At 35.4% G+C, this 16,579-nt stretch overlaps 2 protein-coding genes across 2 annotated transcripts; one reads left to right on the plus strand and one right to left on the minus strand.

Moving 5' to 3' along the window:
• Nucleotides 1-5,281: 5,281 nt before the first annotated feature.
• Nucleotides 5,282-6,633, minus strand: LOC113690757 (histone H2A.6). The gene is made up of 2 exons (XM_027208782.2): nt 6,241-6,633; nt 5,282-5,801 (listed from the first exon to the last, which is right to left on the minus strand). The coding sequence occupies exons 1-2, from the start codon at nt 6,427-6,429 to the stop codon at nt 5,592-5,594; spliced, it is 399 nt and encodes a 132-aa protein (XP_027064583.1). The 5' UTR covers nt 6,430-6,633; the 3' UTR covers nt 5,282-5,591.
• Nucleotides 6,634-14,002: 7,369 nt separating this feature from the next.
• Nucleotides 14,003-14,648, plus strand: LOC113689624 (uncharacterized). Its single transcript, XM_027207370.2, has 2 exons — nt 14,003-14,272; nt 14,358-14,648. Exons 1-2 carry the CDS (start codon nt 14,003-14,005, stop codon nt 14,646-14,648), a joined length of 561 nt encoding a protein of 186 aa, XP_027063171.2.
• The last annotated feature ends 1,931 nt before the right edge of the window (nt 14,649-16,579 follow it).

The following is a 16,579-nucleotide window of genomic DNA, read 5'->3' on the forward strand; positions in this document are numbered from 1 at the left end:
CCCACACTGTTTTGTTTTGTGTTCTTTTGCTTTTGTTTTTGAGGAAAGGGTTCTTGGGACAAATTGTCTTGCTGATAAAGCCGAAATGTTACCAAAGGAATTTACACTGACTAGCCCTTGTACAGGGAGGCAATACCATGTTAACATATGAAGCTCTCAGTCCAATTTCTTCGCAGCCCGTTTTTTAAGAATTCCAGCTTGTCATTGGCATACACCGGAGAGTTGGCACCAAGAAACCTAAATGACAGGGTTGATAGAGCATATGTTTCCACTTAGAATGAGGAATGGAATGAACTTTAGCTAAAGAGTTAATTTCACAAAGGTTTCATTTCGAGAATTATGTGCATCTTTTGAAAGAATAAAGAGAAAAAGGGACTAAATCCACAAACTAGTTTGTAATAAGACATACATATACTAATATTTCATGCTAAGAGAGACCTTGTATCTTATAAGAGAAAAGGGAAATTATTGTGCGTGAGAATTATGTCATGTATCATGAATTCCGTTATAAGACTTGCATCATCGTCGCGAAAGAGTGTAAAATCATTAGGATAGTTTCACATTCCTCCCATGAAGTTTCTCATAGTCGGAAGAAACCCTCCTTACAGTTGGATAATACACTTACTGTTCTTATTTTAACATTTAATTGTTGCAAAACAAACCAAAAAATTTTTTAATATTTTTTTTCTAATAGGAAAGATTTGGAATTTAAGAAGCGAATAGGCAGAAGGACGATTAGAACCAAGACTTCTAAATTTTGCGGTCTCAACCTTAACTAATACATCAAAACATTTTTCTAACAAGGGAAGGGGATGGGTGTTACAAAACAAAACAAATATTTGTAAATATTTTTTCTAATATGGAAGAAGTGGAATTTAAGAAACAAGTAGGTAGGAGGAGAATTAAAATTCAAGACTTTCAGATCTTGGAGTCTCAACTAGATCTTGTGACCTCAACTTATAACTAATAGACCAAAATATTTTTCTAATAAGAGAATTGTGGGATTTAAGAAACAAGGAAGATGTCTCAACTAGATCTTGTGACCCCCGGAAAGACATGAAAAAAAACGGCTCGAATGATACGATCCCTCTGTCACCCCAGAATGAAAGAGGTGATCTCGTAGTTCTTGGTCTGTGAAGATGCGTTGTTAGGTCAATTTTAACTAATAGACCAAAACATTTTTCTAACTAATAGACAATCTTGTGACCTTAACCTTAACTAAATAGACCAAAATTTTTTTTTCTAATAAGAGAACAGTGAGGTTTAAGAAATAAGGAGGAGTTTCAACTATATCTTGTGACTTTAATTTTAAATCTAATGATCAAAATAATTTTCTAATAAGAGAATGGTGAGATTTAAGAAAGAGGAGAGAAGAAAAGGGAATTTGAATCCAAACTTCTGAATCTTGAAATCTCAATCACAACCACTAAACTAGCATGATAAGGTGAATAACAATTATCCCAATTAATATTTCACTTGCATCATAGATACATTTTTCAACCCACCTTTTTATATTTCCAATCACCTTTTTATCTCACATACATCACATCACAAAAAGTACTACAGTAATTATTTCAAATAATATTTCAAATAATACACTATCCAAACACTCCGATCTCTTTTTAATACCCAAAAAACAAGAATGTGAGTGAAAAATATTACATTAGGATGAAAAAGAGAAAAAGAAAACGGGAAAATGAAGCAGGCGGAATTAGAATTCAAAAATGTCAAGCACGAGATGCATAATCTTATGGTCGCTACTCTCCAATCGCTGTTGTTCCCTTGCCTCAATTTTTTCCCTTCTAACTGTCTTCATCTCTTTATTTCCCTAAGTTACTTTTTTGGTCATTAGCTTTCCATTTTTTAACCCCTCAATTTTCTTGTGTTTCTAACACAAAACATAACAAAGAATAATTGCAAAGAAGTTTTGATTTTCTATACGAAAGATTTGGTGAAAATAGTATTTTGGGTTTACCATTTTCCTTTCACGCAGCCTATAGAGGTTAATGTAATTATCTAAATATGAGGGGTAGTATCCTGCAATTACGTCAAACCATAGGGGAGTAGAATAACTTTTCACTTAACTCTTAGCGCAGACCTTGGACCTTGGCCCACAACTGCAACTCTTCAAATTGCATGGTTGCATCCATAGAAATTTGGGTCCACTCTTTTTATCTGGATTTTATGAGCTCCTGTGCTGGACCCGTGATCAATGGGTCATGGTTGTTGGAGGGAAGTAAAAATTAGCCGAATGCCAAATACAAAGCCATTGGACACTTGGCCGAACCAGGGAGTCAAATCGCTGTCAGATGGACAGTTTCTGAGAGGCTTCGTTCAATTTAACAAAATGTAACTTTGTTTATTCAGAATGTAAATCAATTTCAACATAATATAAATATGAAATTTTATAAACCTTCCTGAATGGTTGCAACCTGGTCACTCATTCCACTAGGGCCGATGCAACTTTTGATTATGTAAACGCAGCACAAACGAAGCCAAGTTGTCTACAAGTTTGGGGAAAAAAAAAAAGCACATTAATTGCTTTGTGAATTGTGAAGAAATAAATAATAGGCTTAGCAGAGCGATTAGCTGTTTAAATTGGTGATTTAATAGCGGCTTCATCATCTTAGAGGCGACACATGGCACATCTATTCAGTCATCCAATGCCAGCACGTGTTGATGATATGGCTTCAGTTCTAGTTCATGAACCAATAATACAGGCTGGCGTTGTTTGGATTGCATTTTCTTGAATTTTTTGTAGAAAAATTACTGTAACGATTTGATGTATGTGAGGGAAAAAGATAATAAGGAAATGTGATCACAAAAAACGACGCAATTTTTCGTCGGAAAATGGCTGTCCAAACGGGCCCTAGCTGGAAGTAGATTAACCAACTTATTTTGTATGATCAATGTATCAAACTATTTCTCGATTTCTGTCTCCCTAAACTCAGTACATTAGTAGATTATATGCATTTTAATTTCTAGACGACCTTCATTTATGAAAATCTAAAATGTAAGTTTAAATTTTTTTTTTCTTTGAGAAGATCATGTGGTAGATTGATTCAGATTTCTCTGTCTTCCTTAGATGGACTAGTTTAAATTCTTCCAAGTTTTTCTTCTTTTTTTTTTTTCACTCACAAAGTATATTTGTTAGTCCGATCAAAGGCTCATAAAAGATGCACCCGTGCTTGTCAATGGGCCTGGGCGTCGGAATCCGAACTCAGATAGAGTAATTTCCATAATACATGTCATAACTGTATTGGGCTCACTCAATTTGGGTCCAGAACCAGCAATCCATTATGACAAATCCAAACCATTGGAAATGAAAAAGGACAAAAGTTAATTAAAAAAAAAACTTCAATCACTTGCTGAAGGGAAACCATCTCACACGAAGATAAACGTCCATTTTTGATTGTCTTATATTAAGAAGGAACTTCAATCACTTTGCAGCCTGATTGACAATTTGGCACAAATAAAGTAAAACATCTAACAAAAATATTTTTATTGGAGTTAATCCTGATTATATACACTATCAAGATTAAATGCGTGCACATATATAAAATTTAGATTTTAAGTTCAAATTTAAATTACGCATCATATATTCAATAATGAAAGTGTACACGGTGTTGTTAGTGTATATAAAAATAATTCTTTTCTTTTTCATAGTATTAAATTGATTGGAATAGGGTAATCCATTTTAAAAGGGGGGAAAACAAAGAAATGGGGTATGAGGCCATACTTAAGCCAAATCTAGTAGGAACTTGGCTTTTTACATCTGATGGAAGCTCATCGGGACGACCAAATGTAGCTAGAAACAGCCTCCAAGTTTCTTTCCATCAAAGAGGTTCTACTTTTATTTCCTTTTGGCAACCCATTCTACGACGTACTTCTAATAATTGACTGATTACAACCAACTTTCTTGGATTACACCAACAGAAGTTCCAATCCACTCCACATAAAATTGGTTCCATATATCATCCACTACTATCACAAATTTTTTTCCCTTCTCTTTGAGGCATGGAACAATTTTTCGGCGGTTATCTTATTTTAATTTGACCTGAGATATCCAAAGTTTATGGCTCTGGCAATGACATTCTGTAATCTGGGAGTGCTCGCCTCTTGCGAGGTAGTGACCCAGTAAACATAACCCAAAAATCTGCAGTTTCATTCAAGAGATTCTTATAAATACATGAAGCCAAAGTGGTTTTGCCAACTCCAACCATACCATAGATACCAATACATGAAGAAAAAGTTCGTGCAGTGCTCCCACGACAAAGTTTATTTGCAGCGCTACATGTGAAAGAACTGAAGAAGTAATCAATTATTATATACTTGTAATATTAGAACATTTTTACAGTTCTTATGAACTGGACATTGATTTCTTCTACCGAGCAAAACACTTGACGATGGCCAGGAGCAAGAGGTCCAATCAGTTTTAGCCAGCTATCATCCATCGTCGCACTACTAGAAAAGTGCCCACGAGAACTCAAACAGAACTTGACCCAGACAAGCCCTTAACCATGACTACGTGATGCATCACGACAGACATGGATGGTAACACAAACTAGAAATACTCGCAAGAAGGTGATTATATGGTACTTCCGTATCTGGTATGGAAAAAGTCACATTTATAATTTCATATCGTACCCAGAGACTCCCAAGGGCACTCACAAGCAACCAGAAGAGTACGAACTATAAGTGGAAGGTGATGTCGCATTTACCCTAGAGTAGTCCTGAAATTGCGGAGGAATCACATTGCGGATCTGGATTGTCAATGAATGAAAACCAACAAGACAACCAGCAAATCATTATGCTAATGCTAATTGTCCTCTTCGGCCTTGAAACAAACTAAGAGAGAGAATTGAATTGGCAAAGGCCTTGCGTTAAAGTCAGCCAAGCAGACAATCAATCAAGGCCAGATAGCATCCTATACAAATAAAGCTCATTCATGCAATAAAGTAATATATTCCCATCAAAAGCCGAAGTTAATACAAGCAGCAGTTCAAATACCAATCCAACCAATTTCTCTACCAAGGTATCTTCAGCAAACCAAGCAATTATCAACTTGTACAATTAAAAAGTTTGTCACCCACTCGTTTGCTCCATCAGTTGCAGGAGCCAGTTGATGTATTAAATACAAATTATTGGCACGCTAAAAAGGGGACACATCCATCCATCATCACATACAACAACTAAGAGAAGAAAGTCGATAAACTAAGGAAACCATTACCGAACAACATCGGTAACTAAATTGCGTAGAATTCAGTACCAAGATAGCAGAAGCCTCATTGAATCAATCTCTCTCATAAATATCAGCATTTCACAACTGTTAGAACGATAGCAGAACCAGTTCAGATTCATTGATCCATTCGTCCATTTATATTCACATAGAACTAACATCAAACCTAAAAACACCTATCACTAAAAATTCAAAAAAATACCCAAAAAAAAACAACAACAATTAAAGCACCACTACGTTGATCTGACCCTCAATACCCTCATACTTATAAACCCTAAAAGACAACACAGCTAATTTGATTTCAAATTGATCAAAGCTAAGTCTCCAGCTACTATCTTTTTCTGTTCATCATCTAGTCATCCTCTGCCGGCTTGGAGGAGGTTCCAGTCTTCTTTGGAAGCAAAAGGTTGTGAATGTTTGGCATCACTCCACCATTAGCAATGGTCACATCCCCAAGAAGCTTGCTCAACTCCTCATCGTTCCTCACAGCCAACTGAATATGCCTTGGCACAATTCTGGTCTTCTTGTTGTCCCTTGCTGCGTTTCCAGCCAACTCAAGCACCTGAGATCACCCAATACCCAAACATTTATTAGCAAACATTCTATTTAACAATCCTAAAGCCAGAGATCTGAAATCCTAAAATTGAAAACACATCCAACTGCCCACTTCATTGGTATAAAAAGTGGTTAAAAACTATCCATTGAGTTAACAACCGATTAAATCGAAACCAAACATTCCAAGATCTTATAGTCAGAAACCCTAGAAACTAAAATTTCAAATTTAGCCAAAAAAAATCACCAAATTAATACAGATAGAATAGAACCCTAGAAATTAGGGATCTAAACGTATCTTTGAAATTAAAAAGAAAACAAGACGTCCGTCGTCCAATTCAATCGACTAAAAAGCCAATTATTGAAAAATAGAACTAGAAACCCTAACAATTGGGGCATTTCAGACAAGGTTGAAATTAAAAGAAATCACAAACGAAAATATGCTGTACCTCAGCAGCAAGGTACTCAAGCACGGCAGCGAGGTAGACGGGAGCTCCGGCACCAACACGCTCGGCATATTTTCCGGCCTTAAGGAACCGGGCGATACGACCAACGGGAAACTGAAGCCCGGCCTTGCTGCTCCTCGACTGGGCCTTCTTCGCAGCTCCGGAACCTAGAGTTTTTCCACGGCCCGCCATAGATTTCACTAATTAATTCCTGAAAGTGTTAAAGATTAGAAAGATTGACGGAAGAGAACTCAGGAGAGTTATGGGCCGGGAGAGAGAGGGAGTTTGTGAGTGGCTTGCGTACGAGGGTCGGTTTGGGATTTATATAGTGGTTAGGGATTTTAAAAGCAACCAATCAGTCAAAGGTGCACGGATCGTGAAAGTGAAGCGTTGGATGAACTTGTGAACGAACGGTTGGATTTAGTATTGCAACGCACTTCGCCGCTTGAAGGATCCTGTTTTGTGTGGCGATTTGAAACAACGTGGGGTGTTGGATTACGTGGGGAATCCGAATTTGACATTTCTACCTTGGTCTTACTTACAATTCAAGTTAGGCTAAAGGGTTAATTTCGGAAACCTATTATCAGAAACCTCCCCGAAGTTTCTAACAGTTTCATTGCCCTCCCCTAAAATTTCTAAATATGAAAAACCTCCCCTATTAAGTCATTGGAGTCTAATTATCACATCAATTATTGAAAATGACTTAATTATCCACACATTCTAAAATATCAAAAACCTCCCCTATTAAGTCATTGGAGTTACTGAAAATGACTTAATTATCCACACAACTTGAGAGATATTTCCCATTTATGTTCATATGATTAGTTAAATTGTTATTAACTAGATTTAACAGAAATAATGACAATTTAAAAGTTTTTTTAAAATATTTCTAATATGTCATTACAAAAAGGGGTAGATGTAAACACCCTTCTGTGATTGATAATTGATATGCATGAGTAGAAGTAATGATTCAAACTTTAGTGATTTTTGTGGAATAAGAGAAATAGAGCTTCTTTAATCATATCTAAGGATTTAGGAGACTTGACAAGGGAATTTGCTCTCAAAATTTTGGTGTCTAAGATTTTGCTCTTAAATTTTGGAAATTTTTATTATATTATTGCAGATGTGAAGGTAATTATTGATGGTCATGCTTAATAGTCACCTTACAAGTGAAAAAGAATAACTTGTATCAAACAAAAAATAGAAAACATGATATTATGTAGTTTGTATTATGTTCTGTATGATCTGCTCCATTTGGTGATTGGTTTCAATCATAGTGTTTTTCCTTTTTTTTATCCTAATTGTTATTTTTGTTGTCATAAAAAACAAGTGTTGATGTTGTATGAAATATAGGTAAAGATTGTTAGTTGGATGCTACCAAATTGAAAATTCTTTTAATTATGACAATTTTTTTTCTTGCTTGTGAATATTCAACAAATGGTCATTTTTAAATCGAAATATTGGCTATAGTAGAGTTTATATGTTTTGTTTCTCTTGTAGCAGATTATGCAACTGATGTGTTATAATAAATGTAATAATATAATATTACACGTGCAATATGTAAATGAGACTTTGAGTTGCTAAACTTGTTATAGAGTTAGAAAGTTGATCTTTTGTTTACGCTCTATGAATGCGGTAACAGTTACATCGCCTCACATTTAATAAAGTTAAAATAGATATATATTGTTTTAGTAAATTAACTATATAATGCAAAGCTTAGGAGTAGTTATGAATTAAATTGTTTTCTTTCTCCTAATACCAATTTTATATTGTTTTTGTATTTGAATTGAACTGATTTTTTACTAGCTAATTAGTTTTAGGGGAGATTTCTGATATTTTGAAAATCTTAAGGGAGGGCAGTGAGACTATCAAAATCCTCAGGAGAGGTTTCTAAACTTATCCTTAGGCTAAATTTTCTTTTAAGTACAATAATTTTAGGATTAATATTTGATACACAGACACTTAATATACCATCACTATTAGATGCACAATAATTCATTTAAATTTAAATTTTGCTATGTGTTATATAGGCATACATGTAATCATAATAGTATATTATCATCAGTGTATATAAGATTAACTCTTTGCTCTTGAGCATAGCAACAATTCTCAAAGACATTGAGGAGCTAAGATGAATGTTTTTCACACACAAATAAAAGGATTTTTTCTATTTTGTGAAAGCACGCAATTAGAATATAAAATAAAAGGGCACATATTAAAATACTTATATTATACCTAATTTAACACATAAATATACATGCTCTATTTATTGACACTTTCCCAAAATAAATACTTTTGCTAAAAAAATGATAAATTTTATATACATTGACAGTGTATACATTATCACCGTTAGATTTATGATAAATGTACAAAAGTTGAATTTCAAATTCAAATTTTGTATAGTTGTTATTCATCTAAAACTGATAATATATACACTGTTAGTATAAGAAACATTAATAAAAAAAAAACTAATACATGAACATTTCCTAACAGGTGTCTCGAACCAAACCCTATAAAATATAGGGAATGGATCCATGTATACATTTTAGACAGCATACTCAATCCTTAATTTAATAAACTTTAGCAAAAAAAAAAGACCTTTGTAGACAGCTAATTACCAATTCCACCTCTTGTCATGGGCAAAATTCTCAAAATATTGCTAAAATAAAAATTTGTCATAAAATTGGTGCAGTCTGGGAGGCGTTTCTGATTTAGAAGTCGCCGCATTTCCGATACGAGGCTTCCAATAAAAATACTTTTAATTTTCATTTTATTTTGGTTGCTTTAGTTTTCTTTATTTTATTATTTTTTGCAAAAGCTTCGCTGCTCATTTGCATTCACTGTTTTTTGATGAGCGGCGAAGCTTTTGCATTCACTGTATTTTTTATTTTTTTTTTGCAATCTTTCGCCGCTCATCAAGCATTCATTTTTTTCCGCTGATGCCGCAAATCAAATTTGAGCGTCAGTTTTTTTTCCCGGCCAAAATAAATTTTTTAAAAGTGAAATCACAATTTTTTTAAAAAGTGATTATGTTTTTTTTAAAGTAAAACCGCAAATCTCAATTGCAGCGATAGTTTTCCCACTGTCCATCACTAACCAACGGTCGTGGTTCCGCAGCTTATTAATTTTTTATTTCTTTTATAAAAAAAGTGACGGCTATGCCCTAATTTTTTTAAAAAAAAATAATGCCGCAATTTGAATTTGCGACGTTAGTTATCCACCAGATCTACAAAATTAAAGGTACTGATTTAATCCAAAAACAATTTCCAATCAAAGTAGCACTACTCCAATTAGGACGAAATCTACCACACAGAAGGATTTATTGGAAATGTGGCTATTCAACCGCATCGCGCGATAAAGGCAAGATGTGCGTTGATGGGTGATATTTAGAATTTTTGAATTTTTTTATCGAACTCGTAGTTTTATTATCATTTAAGTTCATATGCTAATTATTACATCCTATAAATATTGTTCAATTTTTCATTATTTATCATTATTTAAGTTAACATTAACATTAAAAAATTTCAAAAATATGACTTAGGCAAATTTTTATTAGTATTTTAATAGCATACTTGATTATTTACTAAATTTATAAAATTAACATAATATCGTATATTAATTTTTTGACAATTCTGGTTTATAATAGGATTTTAGTAATACGGTTTTAGAAAACTAAAAGAAAACTAAAGCAACCCAAAATAAATGAAAATTAAAAGCATTTTTACTGGAAGCCTCACATCCGATTTGCGGCGACTCCTCATTTAGAAACCCCTCTCAAATATCACCAATTTTGTGGTGATTTTTAATTTTGACAATATTGCAAGAAATTCGCCTCATTACAGTATGAGGGCTTGAAAATTAGGGGTTTCATGTTACGTAAAATGTTAAACGCTAAATCCTAATTAAGCCTAATTTATTATCATTATTACATTCTATAAATATTGTTCAATGCTGCATTATTTATCATTATTTAAATTAACATTAACATTAAAATATTTCAAAAATATGACTTAGTCAAATTTTATTTGTAATTTAATAGCATATTTGATTATCATCTAAATTTATAAAATTAACATAATTCTAATATTATATATTAAATTTTTGATAATTCTAGTTTATAATAGGATTTTAGTAATACAATTTAGGAATTTTGATTTTAAAATTAGGGTTCAAAGGTTACACAGTGAGGGACTTGAAAATTAGGGTTTCATGTAAAATGTTAAACTCTAAACCCTAATTAAGCAAGAAAAAAAATAACTTTCGCCGCGATTACATTTTATTAAAAAATAAAAGGAATGTATCGCCACTCGTGAGATGATCTGCGACGCGAAAAAGATTAAAACTTTGCAAAATAAAAAAAATTAAATTCCTTCGCCGCTCATTTCTTGGGCGGCGAAGCTTTTGGAAAATTTTAAAAAAATAAAATAAAACCGTCGCCCCTTGTGATGAGCAAAGGTAGATTTGAGCAGCGATGGAAAAGCTTTTGCAATTTTGCATAAAAAAATAATAAAAACGTCGCCGCTTATGGAATGAGCGGCGAAGCTTTTGCAAAAAAAAAAAAAAAAAGAAAGCTAAAGCAACCCAAAATAAATGAAAATTAAAAGTATTTTTATTAGAAGCTGCACGTCAACGACGCAGCGACCCCTAATTTGGAACCCACCTTCCAAGGACACCATTTTTTGACAATTTTCAATTTTGACAATATTCTGAGAAATTCGCCCTTGTCACGTGTCCTCAAGCCATAAAATAGAAGAATCCTAGATAGAATAAGAAATGTTGCAAGTCATAAATTGGCTCAGCTTGCTGCTAAGCTTGTAAATAATGCTAGGGGGAAAATTTTCCCTATGTGGCTGAAAGAATGAACATAATAAGACATGAGGGCAGTTTTTCATCTTATGTAGGAGTAACTATTTCTGGTATTATCAAGATTCCGGATACGTGTGTATATATACATATATGTGTGTGTATGAATTGTCGTTTGACATGAAAAAATGTTCAGTTATAAGAAAAAATCCGGAAAAGTGATGAATAGTTAGGTCTTGTTCCACAAAAAAAAAGAAAAAACCAATTCATGCAGTATCACTTCACCCAAAGCAAGTAAAAAGAAAAAGAAAAAGAAAAAAAATCCACGTTTAAACCCCTCACCAGAATATTGTGAAGGGAAAAAAAAAAAGAAATGTTAAAGTGCATATACAATTACGTAAGCGAGGTCATGTATTGTAAGTCATTTCTTCATACAACTTTTCTCTGATTTCTGCAAGAATTGATTTACAGAATATCAGCCCAGTTTCCACCAATCAAGGATGCATGCGTCCATGATCCACCCTTATTATCAAGCTCCTTCAACACTGCCCATGCAAAATCAGAATGCAAGTCCAAGACAACAAAATTTCTTGCTAGTTTACAATCCAAAGATGCTAATGCTAATCATCGTAAAATATTCAGCTAATATGAATCAATAGAATGGCTTAATCCCTAATAATGAGTAACAACCTTCGAGAAATCCTAGCAAGTGAAGAAAAGAAGAAGAAAAGATCAGCGAAAAAGTACTCGAGTCCTTTCAACAACTTCATTCTCAATTATCTTTTGGCGCTTGAGTGCTTAAACACGAGCATCATCATCCTCTTCGTAATTGACTCAGTCTTCAACAGTACCCAGATCATCTTCTTGAACTCCTCCGGCTTCAACCCCACCCTGGCCATCTTCTTGAGCTCCTCCGTCTTCAGCACCAACTTGACCATCTCGTTCATCTCCTAGGTTTCCAACACCTGCGCCCTCGTTGACGAGGAGATGACCATCTTGTTCGTCACCCTCAAAATCTTGTCCATTTTGATCTGCATAAATCATTTCAGCAACATCGTATAGTTCACCTACTCTTCCATTTTCATAACCCCAAATCTTCATTGACAAGTTATATATCTCCTCGCGCCATGGGTTTGCGAATTTTACACTATCGTCGAATTCCATCATCCTTATAGTTTCGATTCTGTTGAAGTTCTCCTCCAGCATCAAGATTCTGTCTACCAAAAGGTCCTGTGGTATGTTGGGAATCGGTATATTGCCAAGAAAGTTGTAGAACACATCAGAGTCAGGTTCAGGGACCGCTCCACCATTGCCAGTTATGAACTCATAAAGGGCCCTCAAGATTGCGGTATCCATAACATCCTGCGCCTCATCAACAACGTCGTCAAGATCATCAGGATTCTCTACGACAACTCCCTTTTCATGAACAGCATCTGAATCTTGATTAATCTGACCCCATATTAACTGAGACAATCGAAATCTCTCCTCCAGATAGCGGTTCATGAAATGTGTGTTGATGCCTCGACTTCGGACAATATCCCGAAAAGACTCCTCCATGAAAAGAAGTGCACGGGTCAATCTTTCTTGAGAAATGTTTGCAAAGCCTTTTGCCCACACAAATTGGTGGAATTCAGGAGAGTTAGCACTGGGGAAAACCCAGAATCTGGTGCGGTACTTAAGCATTAAGTTGAGGATTCTAAGATACTCCTCGCGAAGGTTCCTCGGTGGCACTCGTCCTCCTCCATCACCAATCTTGAATTTCTTGGCGGCTGGTTCGTTTCCTCCGGATGTTGACATTTCTCTTGATGAAGCTTCTTCTTCTTCTTCTTTTTTTTTTTATTTTTTTATTTTGAGAAAGAGAACAGAAATTAAAGAGGGATAATCCTAGAAGAGGCAGAGAGATCAAGAATACAACTTTTGAAGGTGGCTAGCTACTTCAGGACCCTGGTTACTGATTCACCAGTAATAATTTCTCTGTTTTTTTTTTTTGTTTGGCTAATTTGTCTCTGGGATGTTGTTTTAGTAGCAGTAATTTCTTGCTTGGAAAATGAAAGCTGGTATGGTGAGGATGATGGTAGGGAAGAGGATGGTGTAGTATCTACTATTATACTTTGGATTGTTTTGGATGGTAGGGAAGAGGATTGTTTTGCAAATTCGGAATTCTTGTTGGTTATCTGATTTCAATCCTTGATTTATTTTACTTTCCAGTTTTAATTTCTCTTTAAATTGAAAATTGGGCTGGGTGAGTGCAGGGTAAGAAGGGATCGTTGGTGGCGAATTCGGCTGTTTGGAAACCGTCTGGGGCCCGAATCCAGCTTCAAGTTACCCACTTCAATATTTCCTGGCACCTGTTGAAATTGGCCCTTTTTATCAGCTTTCAACTAATCCTAGTTTTGTAAATATTTCTACATATATCATTCGCTATATCCATTGATAAAATATAAATACTGGGTCACGAAGCACTAGTACTAAAAGAAGAAAGAACGCTATGCTGGATAGAAAGTCGTTTGCTTTTCCGTGGTTAGATAAGATTTTTACAATTTGACTTTTATTTACTCTTTTTTGGCTTCTTGGCCATAAAGATGAATCTGATAATACATCATTTTATGGTCGGTGGGCGATCTATTTGAAGAATACAAGGCTTTCTGGAGTTGGATTATTCAACCTGAAACTCATTATCCATTTATATTGATAAGTTCAAATTATATTTTTCCGTCCTCGTAAATATCATCACAAAATTCACAGGCCAAGAGTGACTTTACCACGGCTGTAAGGATTTCAGCGTCTCTTTTTCCATCTATTTTTAAAAATTAAACCATCACTTCATGTATATATATTCTCAAGTTCGATAACCAAAATTTATATTTATCGTGTTATCTGTGATTTTCTAAAATTTTGTTGCTCATTTTCCGTATTTGAGTGTGTATAGGTAGACCGGTCATCTAGTTAGAATGTATAACCAATGAGTAAGCCTGATTTGGACAACACTTACGCCAGTCTTCTTGATTCATGGACTGCCTTTGCAGCAGCCAAGAGGGTTCAGAGGCTTGAGCTGGACTTGTCATCCTTTTTGAAACCTAACAGGAGTTTGGATGAGATCTACTGTTTCCCATCGGCTTCAAGTTTGGAATGGAAGGCACTGACTTCCCTAGTGCTGCATTCTGTTGATTTAGTTGAAGAACATCTCTTGCATCTCTTTTCTGAATATTGTCCATTGCTGGAGAAGTTATCTGTTACTGATGCCACCATCTTTGCTTAACTTGAGGCTTCAATCGCCTAATCATAAGCTGAAGCACTTTGGAATTATATATTGCCAGGGGTTAGAGGCTATTGAGGTTGTTCCAGCCCTCAATTTTAGCTGTTTTGTATATAAAGGACCCACGATAAACATGCTCTTCACAGACGTTGCTCAACTCTCTTCAGTTTCTCTTATAGGAGCACCTAATAACAGAATTGATTTTTGCAAGGATTCAGTAATTACCAAATTCGACCAGTTTCCCTTCTCTATGTCACAGCTTCAGATGCTTGCTTTGGATCTGGATATGGTGGTTGTCAAGAGTTATTACCTGTTTCCTAACACCTTTCCAGAGTTTAGGAATATTCGCTAACTGGAATAGAAGTTCTTTGCGTTTTATGAGCAGAGCATCCTTTTGCTGTGTTCGCTCATCCATGCGTCGCCTGGTTTGCATAAACTGGAGCTCCAACAAAACCAATAAACTTTTCTCAAGAAAAAGGATACTCCAGAACCCCGTCTCCAACTCTCCCTTCAGTCAAGAAATTGGTGCATTTTTTCTTCCACAAAAATGAGTTCTCTCGACCCAACTGATGAGTACCAACGTGATCAGCAGTACGTTGTAATCCTCCAGTTGATGATTCAGTACCAGTTTGAAACAGGGGAGTTTCCCATGGCTGAATCTTTAGCATTTTATGAATACGTCAAGGGAAGCGAATTGCTACCAGATATCACCACGTATCAATTGAAGATCAAGAGTTGGTTCCTGAGGAAGCTTTTCCAGATGAATGTTAGACAGGATGGTGAAGAACCAATTTTCAACGATCCTTCCCTGAAGCAGAGGTTTGAATTGTCGAAAAAGATATGGGGTGGTAGCCGCTTTCAAGAAGATGATGCTCAAAACTATGATGAAGATTGTTTTTTAGTTCATCCCCATACCGTAAAGCCTGTTACATTCTCCGCAAAGAAAAGACGTCGTCTTGATCATGATCATCAAGATAATCAAGAAATTACTGGCGAGAATGATGTTGAGGTTGATCTTCGAGACAAGGATTTTCAGGACATTGCAATCTTGAAGTCCATTCTTTACTTCCACCACAACAGCAGAAAGATCCCTCCTCCGGGCTCTATTGAACTGCATCAATTTGTCGGGGAATCAATACTCAGGCGTGGAATTACTCGGGCTGATTTGGCGGAAAGGATAGTTGGGATGGAGGTTTCTTTCAGGAATATTACTGAAGCAATGGGTACTCAGGATGTAAACTTCCCAGATTCCCTTGAACAGGAAAAACATGACTTGTCAAGACAAATATGGGGCGATAGACGATTTCAAGATGGTGCAGAAGACGACGTTGAAGATCAAGAAGATGATGCTGAAGACAACGTTAACGAAGAAGAAGAAGAAGATGATGATGATGGTGGTGATGATGATGATGCAACTTCGAAAGTGTACTGAAAGCTGAAGTGATTCCCTTTCAGGTACTTTAATTTGTTTTCCATGGTAAGATTTTTTAGAAAGGTTGCTTGCTCCTGATTAGAGTTTTTGGCTCTTCCATATGCCAAATTGGGCGGGGTGGTATTGTTAGCATAATAATTCCGTTCCGATCGATAAGCGATAAAAACAGTAACCACACAGAATCGCATTGTAGTAAACATGGGTAGCCATAAAGTGCCCAAGTGTAGCAATTCGCCAAAGGCAGTTAAATTTGCCCTTTTAATCGAAATTCTTGAAGAACTTGATACAAGTTCCCGTACGTTTTATCTCATGTCTTTCTTCCTTAATTTGGTATTTACAAGATGTTGTAAAGTCTATTCTTCATTTAACGTAGCTTTAGATATTTAGGTTTTTTTTTTTTTTATTAATTAGTTCTTTAATCGACTGTTGAGAAGGGAAAAGGAGCCATGCACATGGCTGGTTTCTGCACATGGCTGGCGTTCATCGTTAGAGTCTGCATGCCTGCATGCATGCACACGTATGTTATTAGTGGAAACGGATCATATTTTCTCATTTTCAAACAGTATATTACCGGGTCAGGTATGTTATATTTAGTGGCGTTGGGGAATGAGCAAAATATAGAGTAAGCCATATGCATATCAATCTTGTGTATGCATGAACTGTTCCAGATATTCTATGTATGCGTACTAACAAGGAAGCAGCAAGAAGAACCTCTTCAGTAATGTCATTATGACATTTAGCCTCGTTGAAAATTTTCGTCCAGCAGCAATAATTTGCTGCAATCAAAGTATCAAACCAAAAACGCACCAAAAAAAAAGAAAAAAAGTATCAAACCAAAAGAATAAGGTCGG

Source organism: Coffea arabica, chromosome 5e (genome assembly GCF_036785885.1).
Source record: "Coffea arabica cultivar ET-39 chromosome 5e, Coffea Arabica ET-39 HiFi, whole genome shotgun sequence".
Lineage (NCBI taxonomy): Eukaryota > Viridiplantae > Streptophyta > Magnoliopsida > Gentianales > Rubiaceae > Coffea > Coffea arabica.